The 13230-nt window shown below is 39.8% G+C and overlaps 1 protein-coding gene across 1 annotated transcript in view; it reads right to left on the reverse strand.

The window, feature by feature from the left end:
- The window catches only part of MYH15 (myosin heavy chain 15), a 130023-nt gene that overhangs the window by 47824 nt on the left and 68969 nt on the right, over positions 1–13230 (reverse strand). The window contains exons 23-27 of the mRNA XM_046657871.1: positions 12350–12592; positions 11108–11284; positions 9258–9403; positions 6074–6164; positions 3651–4040 (exon numbers count right to left, since the gene is read on the reverse strand). Of these exons, the coding sequence (XP_046513827.1) occupies positions 3651–4040; positions 6074–6164; positions 9258–9403; positions 11108–11284; positions 12350–12592 (1047 nt within the window). The remainder of the gene's footprint in view (positions 1–3650; positions 4041–6073; positions 6165–9257; positions 9404–11107; positions 11285–12349; positions 12593–13230) is intronic.

Below are 13230 nucleotides of genomic sequence, written 5' to 3' on the forward strand. Positions count from 1 at the left end.
GTGGCGCAGTAGTTAAGTTCACACATTCGGCTTTGGAAGCCCAGGGTTTGCCAGTTTGGATCCTGGGTGTGCACCTATGCACCACTTGTCAAGCCATGCTGTGGTAGGCATCCCACATATAAAGTAGAGGAAGGTGGCCACAGATGTTAGCTCAGGGCCAGTCTTCCTCAGCAAAAAGAGGAGGATTGGTGGCAGATGTTAGTTCAGGGTTAATCTTCCTCAAAAAAAGAAAAAAAACTTCAAATTTAAGCATAAGGACAGATGCTAAATTTTGATAGTAGGAAAGAAAAGGTTAATAGAATAATTCATGTTCATCTTAAAGCTGGTTCTTAAAATGATGCATAAAAATGCTGCCTCCCAGAGATGCTGTAACCAATGGGAATTCAAAATAATCAAGATAATTGTGAGATTGCCTATAACTTCTAAATTGCCCTGGGCTTCTCCGTCAGCATAATATGCTCTTGAAAATGCTTCAGTTTCTACCATACCACTGAGTATTGGCATTTCTGACGTTAAAATTCAGGAAAAGATGAAGTAAACATTTCAAGAAAAAGTTCAGCATAATATATAGGCCTTTGAGAGTGAGCAGAATCAATTTATCCCGCCAACAAATGTTTAAGGAAGCGGCAGAACGTGGTCACCCACAGATATACATGCAGGATTTGGAGCTGATGCTCATCTCTGCCATACAATTGTGTGACCTTTGACAAGTCACTGAATCTGTGAGCCACAGAATTCCCAAAAGGCACATGTAAAAGTTAGTGCTAGTAAGGGAGTGCACAGATTATCGAAAGCACACAGTAATCATGAGTAAAATAAGACCTAGTTTCTGCCTTAGAGATACTTTGTATTTAAGCAAAGTAAAAGACTAGATAAGGCGGCAGTACAAAGGGACCCCAAAGGTCCTATAAAAGTTCAGATACAAATACAATTTCAACATGGGAAGCTGGGCGTGAGCATTCTAGGAGAGGGTTTAGTGTGGAAATTGTGCATTGGTGGAAAAATGGATTGTTGGTGGAAGGCAAGCATTCTAGCTTAGCTGAAGCAGAAGGTCCGTGAAACATCGTAACGGATCTAAAATCGACAGGGTCAGTTAAGTCAGATCAAAGGCTGTAGGGTACCTTGAAAGGCAGAAGTCTGGAACTCACCTTGAAGCAGGGACATGGTTCACTAAGCCATGTCTAGAAATATTAACATGGATACTATCTAGGGTAAACTGAAAAAAAGAAAAACTAGAAGCAAAAAAGATAATTTAGGAAACCACTGCAATAGTCTTGCTAAAGGTAATGAAAGTCCTACATCTGATTGGGGATGGAATGGGAAGCTGAAAGCCACGCGGAACTGACGTGCTGCAAGAATTGATTGGAAGACAAAGAACAAGAGAGGAAACAAGTAATCAATTACAGGCCTAGAGCCTGGGTGACGGGAAGAGCAGGGTGCCAGCGACGGAAACGTCCAGAGGAAGTGCCAGCCTCAGGGGAAGGTGGCAAGTTTGGTTTTAGACACACTGATTTGGGGAAAGGAAGACATTCCTAATCTTTGAAAGAACAATTTAAGGGAACACTTTTAAGAAAAGCAGGGAAATAAAAGATGTCGCAGAGGTTAAAGGAGGGAGGAGGTAGTGAGGTATACATCTACTGTGGGAGCTTCTCCAAAGATGGCCCCTCGATGAGCCACACCCAGTGGTATTCACACCCTTGTGTAGACCGCTGGCCCTGTGCCTTGTAACTACTGTAGTCACGCAGAATCACTCCACTGGCTCACAAGAATCTTTGCACCTTTTGCTTTGGCCTCTTAGAAGACTTGCTCTTAGTGCTCTGCATTGTCCTGTAGCAAGTCCAACTCCCCTCTGACTGCCACTTTGTGAGGAAGTCTAAGCTAGCCATGTGGAGCAGTCACATGGGGAGAGAGATTTCCAACCAGCCCCCAGCTGTTATAATTATCCCAGCCCAGGAGCCAGAGACGTGAGTGAATAAACCTTCAGATGACTCCAGCCTCAGCCACTATCTGAGCTAAGCCTGTCAACCCCCAGAACCAAGAGATAATAAGAAGTTGTTTTAAGCTACAGGTTTTGGGAAGCAGAAGATAAATAGGACACTACTCTTTGGTCAAGGAGACAGATTAAGGCAGGTATGACAGACTTTGCTTTCCTCTGAAAATCCCATTGCTAGTATCTGAGGAAAATCTTTTTTATTTTGGTTTGGTTTGCTTTTTTTGGAATGGCTGAACAATGGCTATACGGAAAAGTATTTTATTCTTTGGGATAAGAAGAAAAGAAATGGATGAGTAAAAAGAAAAATATAACTTATATGGTGAAGAGAGAAGTTATACTGAATGGTCTTGATCTTATTAGTAGGTCTTATCATTTATTGACAAGAAGGATTCAGAAAGACAAGATTAGAATCTGAGGGAGGATTTTGTATAAAATAAACAGAAAGTGAATTATAAGATTAAAGAACTTCTGAACAGCAATGAAATTCCAGAGGAAGTTGGAAAGTATGAAATTCATACCTAATTAGTATGGATTTATGGTGAACCTATCAACAGTTTTATGATTTTATGAGTTCTTACTACAATGTGCAGAAACAGAAGACTTCCTAAGGATAAATGAGAGGCACAGTGGAGTATGGAGAGAGTAAGGACTTCTAGGTCCTCACTTGGGCTGAGGAAGGCAAAGGAAGCCTACAGGGCATGGAGAGAGGACGTGCCCATTGCTGAGTGAAAGACAGACTCCATAAGAAATGCAGAAGGTCTAAGAGAGAGAGGAGAAAGAGAGGACCCAAGACCTCACTAGATTTATCGTCTAAGATCATTGGAAGTGGGATAGTGGGGACAATGAAGAGAGGGTGGGGACAACAGGGTGATTGTGCTTCTTTCTACTCAATGTGGTCTTTAAAGAGAATTAATGCAGAACATTTTAAAAGCCACTCAAAATCTCTGAAGAAATTCGACATTTTTCTGGCCACGGTCCATGAAGAGGAAGCTTTATTGTTGGTTTACCTCTTTCCCAGGTGACTATAAATTCTGCTCACAAGGAGAATTTGGCTCTAGCTATGTGCTCTGCTTGACCTAAAGCAAGGTGGCCATCACCTGCGATCTGATCTAGGCTTTGAGATGAGAGGGTGCAGTATACACACTAACAGGCTCCATGGAGAAAGAACACGGCGTGAAACTTCCTTTTAGTGCTGGTTGGTGAAAGCGATGCCAGAGGACGTGAGGGGAAAAAAGCTGTCTTCTCTCAGCAGAGATGTTTGTCTCCACCATTTGGTCAGACAGCCTCTAGAAATATCTGGGCCATCCCTGAGGAGTGCTCCCAACGCAAAGCCATTCTTCGAAAGAGACACATCACTCACACCTCTAGTGCCTTCACTTTTCCATCCTGCTTACTTCTGCCATCACCAGAAAGACCCACAAGGTACACAGACTGGAATTCCAAAAAAATAGAAGCCACTGTCAGGCTACATTCAGGTGATGGTTGGGAGACCTTAACTGTGATCAATGAGGTTAGGCCAGATCTAGTCAATCTGAAGAATTATAGCCTCCATTAGCAAACACCTTGAGTCACCAATCTGGTTTCTTTTTCTTTTCCTTCCCCTCCCCTACCTACTTCCATGTTCGGAAGTCCACAAGGAAGGTTTGGGAATGGTTACCTTAGCTCTGCTCATCTGCTCAACATGGGTCAGGAGGTCATCCACTTCTAGCTGCAAATCACTCTTATCTTTTTCCAATGTTTGCCTGACCTGTTGTAGACTCTCTACTTGGTTCTCAAGCCCAGCCAGGTTGTCTGCATGTCTCTTCTTCAAAGAGGCAGAAATTGTCTCAAAGTGCAATGTGGCCTCCTCCATGTCTTGGCGAAGCTTCTGGAATTTTATTTCCTGTTTCTTAGTTATCTCGAGCTGAGCCAAACTGGCCCCTCCTGCCTCCTCCAGCCTCTCATTCAACTCTTCCAGTTCTTGGGTGAGGTCGGCTCTCTCCCTCTCCACCTTGGCTCGAGTGGTCCTTTCAGCTTCTAGTTCCTCTTTCAAATCCTGTATCTGAGCCTACGGCAATAAATAATTTTGACTTTTAGTAAACACTTGGAGCATATTTTATATTCAAGAGCCTTACTGTGTTTTTTTTTTTTTTAATTTCTCAAAGCTAAAAAAAGTAACATAACACTTTTGGTTCCCACTTTATCATTAAAAAGGATAGAACACACAGAAATTAAGAGATTTGCTCCGAATCGGTACCAAGACCAAAATTAATATTTGCACTTCCTCCAAATCTCCCAGCCTTTGGTGGTGAGCAACTTCATTAAACTATGTACATGGAGGAGAAACCCTAGTAAGGAGGACCTTCCAAAGGAATAGTAAACTTCTTTCATATAACAAGAAAAAAATTTAAAGAGAGTTTATAAAAAATGATGATGAATTTTACATACAAAACCTAACTCATGTGGAAGTCGTTTACCTGACAATCTCAACTATTGGGAACTGGGGCAAAAATCTGATCAACAGAATGAATAAGTCTGAGTTCAAGCAACTTACTCCTAAGAAACAGCATCAATTTAATTGCATACACAATTCTGACAAATTTGGTTATTTGATTTCTTGGTCTGCAGGCAATTTCAAGTAGCAGGAGACCTGAAGTAACAAATCGCAATAGGTGGAGGAATAGAGACTACTAAAGTTAATAATAATCTGATACTATCGGAGGCAGAATTCTTAAAGAAAAGTACCGATAAGAACTCTGAGGCCAAAACTCTTTTAGTGTAGGAGCAAATAGCTCTACAATCTTGATAGCATCATGGTAGTACACTGTACGTTACACTACACACTGTAGTACAGCACACTGAAGCCATTGCTGTTCATTAACATCACCTAAACAATCAGGTATAGGTTAGGGTAGAGGGAAAAAAGGATAGATTCTATTTTAGAGTGTGTTTTCCTTTCCACTATGTAGGAGTACCATGGCTTAGAGGATGCTCATTTCTAGATCATATCACATAAGTAGGCTATCAGATCTGTGGATGAGTTGTGACAGAATTGCTAAAAAAAATTTATGATTTCCACATCCAAGTAAACACGATCCACTTCCAACTAGTCATCTTGGGATCCAACACCTTTATCACAAACAACACTGTCATTGAACCCAACATTTCTGAAACATTTCTTCAGAAATAATCTTTAGAGCAATTTTTTTTAAATCACCAAGGTGAGGAAATTTGTCTTTTGGATAAATTGAAATTTTGGATTTTTTTTTATTTTGGATAAAGTCAACTGTCTTTTGAAGACAAGCCTGGTGAATATGAGAGATAATCACTTGGAGATTGATATTGTGTCCAAAAGCATGTCCAGATAGTGGCAAGACTGGTTTTCCTATCTGGCTCACAATGTCTCGGAAGATAATGTTCAGAAAGGGGTTCTGAAATTATTTTGTGTAACGGTTACACTACTGAGCTAAACGTTTAGCTCCAAAGGAAAAACATCCATTTGTATGTATTTGTGAGGACTCATACGTATACATATTTATTTATATTACTTTGTAACATGGTCATATAGTCTAAAACAGTCACATGATCTAAAGCGTATAAATAAGTACCCATTACCAAATAATGTCTTGAGGCTACGAGTAGCTACAAAACAGATTTTCCGCATAATTGCCTTCTAAGCACAGAGACTAATCATCATAAAAATTAAATTGCTAACACTGAATGCTTACCGTGGGTCAGGCGCTGTGCTTACTGCTTAAATGTACTGTTGCATTTAATAGTATTAGCTCAAAGGATTAAAGAGTGAAAAAATACGCACCCAGGATTTTAGCACAATGCCTGGTTAGCACGACAAACATTCAACAAATCAGCTATTTGTTTTCATTATTCTCATGATAAGGACATTTAAACTTAAAAAGTTATTTTCCCCAGAGTCACAAATCTGTAGAATGCCACAGTTTACCTTCTTAACCACTGCTCTTTGTGTCTCTGTCTGTAGTTGGCTAAGGGTATGGATACCTTGGTGGAGCATCTGTCATGGAAGCACGAGTTGCCATCGATGCATCTCAATACAGGTACTTACAGTACTAGATAAATGATTACCTGAAGCTCTTTAGCAATCTTCTGAAGCTGAGCCACCAGGCCTTTTTCCTTCTCCACCTTTGATTTCATCTGACTCATTTCTAATTCTTTTCTGTTTGGAAAAAGGTATCAAATGGAATTGTTTCAAGTAATAACATTTTATTTAAATATTTTTAGAATTATAGTATTAACATGAGTTCATTCTCATTATAAAAATTCAACAATTACATCTATATCTGACCTCTTCTTGGCCATTACACCCAATCTTTATTTCTCCCCTAGAGGCAACCACCATTACCAGTTTGGTGTGAATCCATCTAGACATTTTTCTAAGTCTTGACATATGTTTGTGCTTATATATCTGTAGAAATAGTTTCATTCTTTACTGTGGAGGGTATAGTATTGTGTACATTTGTATATATAGTTCTATAACATTTTTAACCCAGTAATACATTGGAGATTTTTCCATGTCGGCCCACAGATAGATTACTTCATTTAAAAATTAACTGACAACCTATTCCATGATTTAGACTTCCTGTAGTTTATTCATCCATTTCCTGATAAATAAACACTTAGGTTTTCCCCAGTCTTTTACTTTTACAAATAACACTGTTCATCTACATGCCCCCTTGTGTACAAGTGAGTGTTTCTCTAGAATGCATACTGAGCAGGGGATTGCTGGGTGAGGTATAGGTATGTGCTTAAAAATGTATAACCCTGCCCTTTGACATCCAACAGCAGTGTGAGACTATTAGTTCTCTACGTTTATTCTTTTTCTTTTTTTCTGCTTTTTCTCCCAAATACCCCCAGTACGTAGTTGTATATCTTTTTTATTTAGTTGTGGCATGTGGGACGCTGCCGCAACGTGGCCTGATGTGTGGTGCCATGTCTGCACCCAGGATCCGAACCGGCGAAACCCTGGGCCACCAAAGCAGAACACACGAACTTAACCACTTGGCCATGGGGCCAGCTCCATCTACATTTATTCTTAATATTAGCATACTTCTAAATTTTTCCTAGTCTCAGATAATACATTTGTATGTCATTGTTTTATTTTGAACATCCTTATTTATTAGTGATGACAGTATCTTGTCAACTATGGGGATTTAAAAATGGCCAATAAACCAAAGGAACTGCCTGCTTGTGTCCTTTGCCTATTTTTCTACTAGTTTACTCATCCAATTTAATATTCTTGATATTTATTTTTTTGAAATCTGCTGTAATATTTCTCCCAATTTATAATTTGTTGCAATTTCATTTATGTTGGTTTTTGCCATATAAATGTTTAAAGTTTTGATGTAGTCAAATCCTTGGCTTTTTGTGACTTATTCAAGAACATTTAAGCTGTCGGTATCCTAAGACGTATCACCTATATTGTACTCTAATGTTTTTTGTTATTGTTATTTTTATTGCAGTAAAAACATTTAACATGAGATCTACCTTCTTAACAAATATTGACGGGCACAATACAGTTTTGTTAACTATAGGCACAATGTAGTACAACAGATCTCTGGAACTTGGTCATCTTGTGTAACTGAATCTTTATGCCCATTGAATAGCAACTCCCCATTTTCCCCTCCCTCAAGCCCCTGGCAACCACCATTCTATGAGTTTGGCTATTTTAGATACCTCACATAAATGGAATCATGCAGTACTGTCCTTCTGTGACTGCCTTATTTCACTTAGCATTACATCCTCTAGGTTCTTCTATGTTGTCACATATGGCAGAATTTCTTTCTTTTTAAAGGCTGAATAATATTCCATTATATGTATATACCACATTTTCTTTATCCATTCATCCGCTGATGGGCGTTTAGGTTGTTTCCATATCTTGGCTAATATGAATAATGCTGTATCCTCTAATTTTTTTTAATAGCTACGTTTTTAAATTTAATTCTTTAATGCAACTGGATTTTATGTGTGTGAATAGTGGGGTAGAAATTTAACTTTTACCTCATAATCTCAGCACCATTTAAATATTCTATTTTGTCATCAGTAATTTGAAATTCCACCTTTATCATGTATTGTTTCCACGTAACATAGGTTCATTTAGAAAAATGTTTTACAATAAAGTTATAACATCCTGTAAACAAGGATTTCTAAAATGCCAGAGCTCGTCAACCTTAGCCTACAAGGACATGGAGTATCATTTTCACTTTGCTGAGCTGAAACAGTCTTCGAAATTGAATGCCAGGGAACTCGATCTTCATTTTACCTTTCGCTGTTCCATTACATTCATAAGGTTACTTATTTCATCTTTTCTAAACATCTCTCAAGTTCAGTAATGTGTTAGTGGAATATTAAGCAAGCCTCACCACGAGCATGTATAGTGGCAACTCATGGACACAAACAGCAAAACCAGAAGCTCATAGCTGCCCACTTGACTGTCTTCTCTTTTTCACTATGGGCCCCAATGATTGGTATGCTCCCAGCTTTAACCTGGCCTTGTCTCATGCTTGGACCTCACAGTCTTCCCCTCTTATTTGATCCACCCCAAATAACTTGAAAATCTCTAATGGTTAGAAAGAAGTCTAGCTAAACAGAGAAAGACAAAAAGGACACAGTGAGAAAATCCATTTCCATGAGTGGTGAAACTAAACTGAGGGGACCATCTTACCCTGCGGTCCTTGGGGTATAAAGAATCCATGTGAACTGAAAGTTCCATTGATTTTGATCACTGTTATGTTTTTCTTTAGATTTTAAGGTTTAATATTTATATAGTAAATTATTTGACCAAAGAAAAAGCTATATGAATGTTAACGAGGTTATATCTGGCAAACAAGTATATTTTTTTTTGAGTGATCAGAGGGTATATCAGACTTCATATTAGGGTAAATTTTTAATATTTTTAAAAATTTTTTTATGCCATTTGTCTCATCATGAGTAAAAGAAGTGAGCCATTATTATTTTTTGACTTGTAGCCTCAAATTCTAAAAATTCACCTCTCACGTGCCTTACATCTTTCATTCGCAACTGCTAGTCAGATGCCTTCTCAGTTGCATTCTTCTAGATTATGTATTTACTCTCTTTTTACAACTATATAATAAAGTACAGCCAAAAAAAAAATCCATTTCTGAGGCTTGTTATCCTCCCCTTCAGGTCTGGAGATGTCTGGCCCTGGAGTCACGAAGATAAATGATGTGAGAAAGCTGTTCCTTTCAATGTAAGGGCTCCCAGAATCAAACTCAACAGAAAGGCGGCTTACTTCCTCATCTTTTCTGCTAGCTGCAGCTGGCTGCTCTCCAGGAACTCCGCACTCTCCTGGGTCAGCTTGAAATCACCCTCCAGTTTGCGCTTTTCCCTTTCACAGTTCATTCTTGCTTTTCTCTCCTGCTCAAAGGCACCCTCAAGCTGACAAAAGGAGATATCATTTAGCCAAATAAATAGGTAAAGTTTATAATCCATTGCATGTGTTCATTAACTGCTTACCTTCTGGGGAAAAAAAAAGAAAAATACAAGCACAGCTTCTGTAAATGATGCCCTGTTATGCCGATATTTTTAAATAAATAGGGTATGCATCAATAGGATAACAAAAGAATCTAGAAATCACCGTGATGGAAGAAAACTTTAGAGATTAAGAAATGCATGTTCTACCCTAGGGAAGGCACAATCATAAAAGCCAGAAAGCCCCTGTTTGATCGTTTTCCAGTGATGGCAAGCTCACTTCTTCACATGGCAGTTCATTTCATGGGTGGCTAAGTCCATTTACTCGGGAGTGCTTCTTCACAAGAAACCAAGATATTTTCTGTAAATTCTTCCCACAGGTCTAAGCTCTGCTCCCTGGAGCAACACCAAGCAAATCTGTCTCCATGTGATCATTCATGAAGATTAGGCAGCTGTCCTGAGCCTCCCAACTCAGTATTGACCTTCTAGACACATCTCACATGGCATGATCTCCATACCTCCTCCACCACCTTGGCACCCTCTTCTAGTTCATTACATTATGTCACATTCTGGGACCCTACCAAGGCTGTCAGAACATTCCAGTTTTGTCTGGATTAGAGTAGTCAACAATGTTAGCAAGGTTAGTTTAGCAGGAGGCTGGATAATAGTTACAATATGGCATTTTTTTCATTGATATGTTTACTTTTCAGCAATAGAAGCTATTTCCTGTAACCAGTAAAACATAAGAAATTCAAATCAGGGGAGGGGGGAGAATTTTTGGAAGGTGTATATAAAAACTGAAAGTAGATGAACTCCAGGAGAGAACAAATGCGTGCGTGCACGTGTGTGTGTGCATAGACAAACACAAACAAACACCAATAAATCCTCATATTGACGCTTTATGAGATACACAATCAGTGGACGTAGGCAGAGAAGTGAGACAACTAACAGGTATTAGAGGAAAATGACAGAGAGGCATGAGGAAAAGGAAGCAAATAAAAAAATAAAACCTAACCACCCTTGTCAGCAATTTTATAAAGGCTAAGCTTTGGGGGCTAATAAGAGAATGAATGCATGCACTGTGTCAGCTGCAGTGGGGAAAAGAAGAATGGTGAAGCTCCCCACTGAGACTGATCTGAAACATCTTTATTTCACAGGGAGTTCGGAGGCAGACCAGGGGCATCATCTTTAGAATCTTACAAGTATTTTCCAATAGCACAGGTAGAACACAGATTGTGACTTACACATCTTCCAACTATAAATAAACCTCGGCATGCCACTGGAAACACAACAGGGCCTTTAAACCAATCCTTCAGCACTAGTGTCAATTAAAGTCCCAACATATCTGTGGAGCAAAATACCAGGTTCTGCAGGAGCCACGGGGAAAAGCCGTCACTTAGAGGGATAACCCTTTACAATTCATCTCAATGTTCTCCACTGCCCAGGGTTGTATGAACATTGCATTTAAAAACTGACAGAATACGTGCTGGGAACGCTCTTATACGGTAGTGCTTCATGTACGCTAAGAAAAAACCTCTCTATTTCTAAATAATGAGAGAAACGAGCCATGCTACTTTGTTTTCGTGAAACTGTCAAGATAAATTAACTGAGTAAGAATCAGAGGTTCTCATGTACTTAGGAAGCTGACTAGCTAGACAGATCACTACTTACCTCACTCAGTTGCTGTTCCACTTTCAGCTTGGCCTTGCTCAGGTTGCTGAGCTTCTCCTCCTCCGTGTGCAGGTCGTCCAGGGTCTGCTGATGGGCCTCCTGCATGACCTTGGCTGCTCTGTGAAGCTTGCTGATATCCTCGTTCAGAGACTCCACTTCCTCAGTCAAGTTCTTGACCTGCGGGAAGACGACGATCGCTTCATTAGAGTTTCCCCTGGAAGGCTGGACACAATGCTAAGGGCTGTCTTCTCACTTTCCCAGGACAAAAAGTCTCATGAGGTATCCACTGTCATGAAGAGCCAAATTTAGCCAAATTCCTGATATACTTTTTAAAACTCTAAATTCACTTTTTCTTCCACAGATATGCAAAAAAGATCCATTATCTGTCATGGTCAGGGAGTGGGGTATTCTGGTTAACCAAACATCATCAATACAGCTCATTGGATGGCCAACTTTCAGAGTGTCATCTTACGGTATAACAAGAACATCACTAAAGGTAATATAGCTTTCTTTTGAGTATTCAAGGGACACGAATTTATCTTGCTATGCCTCAATGTCCTGAGAAAGTGGCAGTTAGAGAAAAGTTCCAGCTGACAAAATATGCAAAAATGGAAGCTGGCTACATCAGGCCCATGTGCTTTTTATGAAAGGGAACCAAAGGCGCAAGAGCTGCTATTTAATCATCTGCCCAAATTACAGAGTCACTCTGGAGACTGGTTATTTATCAGAAGTTGGATACAGACTCTCAGCTAACCCCAATTCACACACAGATGCACAAGTTAAAAACCTCCACTTAAACAAACAAAACCTCAAAGTCCTTAACTGGCATTAAAGTGACATCTTCAAGGTCAAACTCCAAATCAGTGACAGGGCTGGGGATTCAGACACGTCTGAATCACCTTTCAGTAAACCGCATCGTTCTCTCTCCATCCGAAAAAGGATACTTGGAAGCCCAATGAGACCATTTTCCTCTTCCTGTTAGATTTCAGATGCAATAAGATTGGAACAAATGAAAACGTTTCGTTTGGGAGATTAAATAGGATTCCATAAATGTGAATTGGAAACTTAAATTGGGGCAACACAGTTCATCAGACCCTTCATTTTATGCCGGTTCTGACTCCCAGTGCTGTAAAGTTGCAGGCCACTGTGTTAATTAATTTAAATGGAGCAAGTCTGGTACCAAAGCCTGATTGGGAACGTAATTCAGGTGTCTAGGCCTTGCTAACATTATAGAAAAAGTACCTTGTGCTCTGTAGCACGCTTCTCTTTCTCTGACTTCGCCAATATTGTTTCCAGGTCATCGATTTCTTTCTTCAACTCGGAACATTCATCTTCGAGTTGCCGCCCCCTGGCAGTCAGCTCAGAATTTATCTCCTCTTCTTCCTCCACCCGCGCAGACAGCGCCTTGACGCTGGCCTCCAGCTGGATCTTGGATTTAATCAGCGACTCGCACCGCTCTTCAACATTCGCCAGGGTCTCTTGCTCCTGCCATGATGAGGAGAAAATTGTTGCCAACAGCTGGAAGTAATTTATCAGCTAGGCGAAAATGCTGCTTAACACATAGCAAAGAGATAATTGCCTGCCCTCTCTGCCCAGCACTTTCACCCACCTATCCTAAGCAGTGGAAATAATATTCCCAGTTCCCTGATGCTATTGTCGAGAAGTGGAGGAGTTGCTTGTGTTTGGAGGTGCTTTCAATCTTTCAGGCCATTCAGGAGATTAGATTACCTCTTCTAAAGCACTTAATAGAATCCTGGTGGCCTAAAGGAGCTAACATGGCTCCCCACATCAGAGGTGTACTGCTTAAATCACAGCTTCTGGAAGCATCTGAGTGGACAGATAGTTTGAGGTTGGTACCTACTCAGAATATGGTCTTTTAAGAAAGCAGCATTCCCTCAGACAATAGAATATTTATAACATTATTATAAGTGCCCTGATGCATGTGTTTAATATATAGCGGTATCTTCCAATAAAGAGCTGAGCTGTAAATTTTTTATTCATAGGCTGAAGTTAGAATTCATGAGGCTACTTGCAAGTCACTAACTAGATTTCACTATTATTTCCAACCAAAATCTTTTCCTCAATGATTCTACCAGCAGTAAATTCCACAAGTTATACACATC

The sequence above is a fragment of the Equus quagga genome, chromosome 4 (assembly GCF_021613505.1).
Source record: "Equus quagga isolate Etosha38 chromosome 4, UCLA_HA_Equagga_1.0, whole genome shotgun sequence".
Taxonomy (NCBI): domain Eukaryota; kingdom Metazoa; phylum Chordata; class Mammalia; order Perissodactyla; family Equidae; genus Equus; species Equus quagga.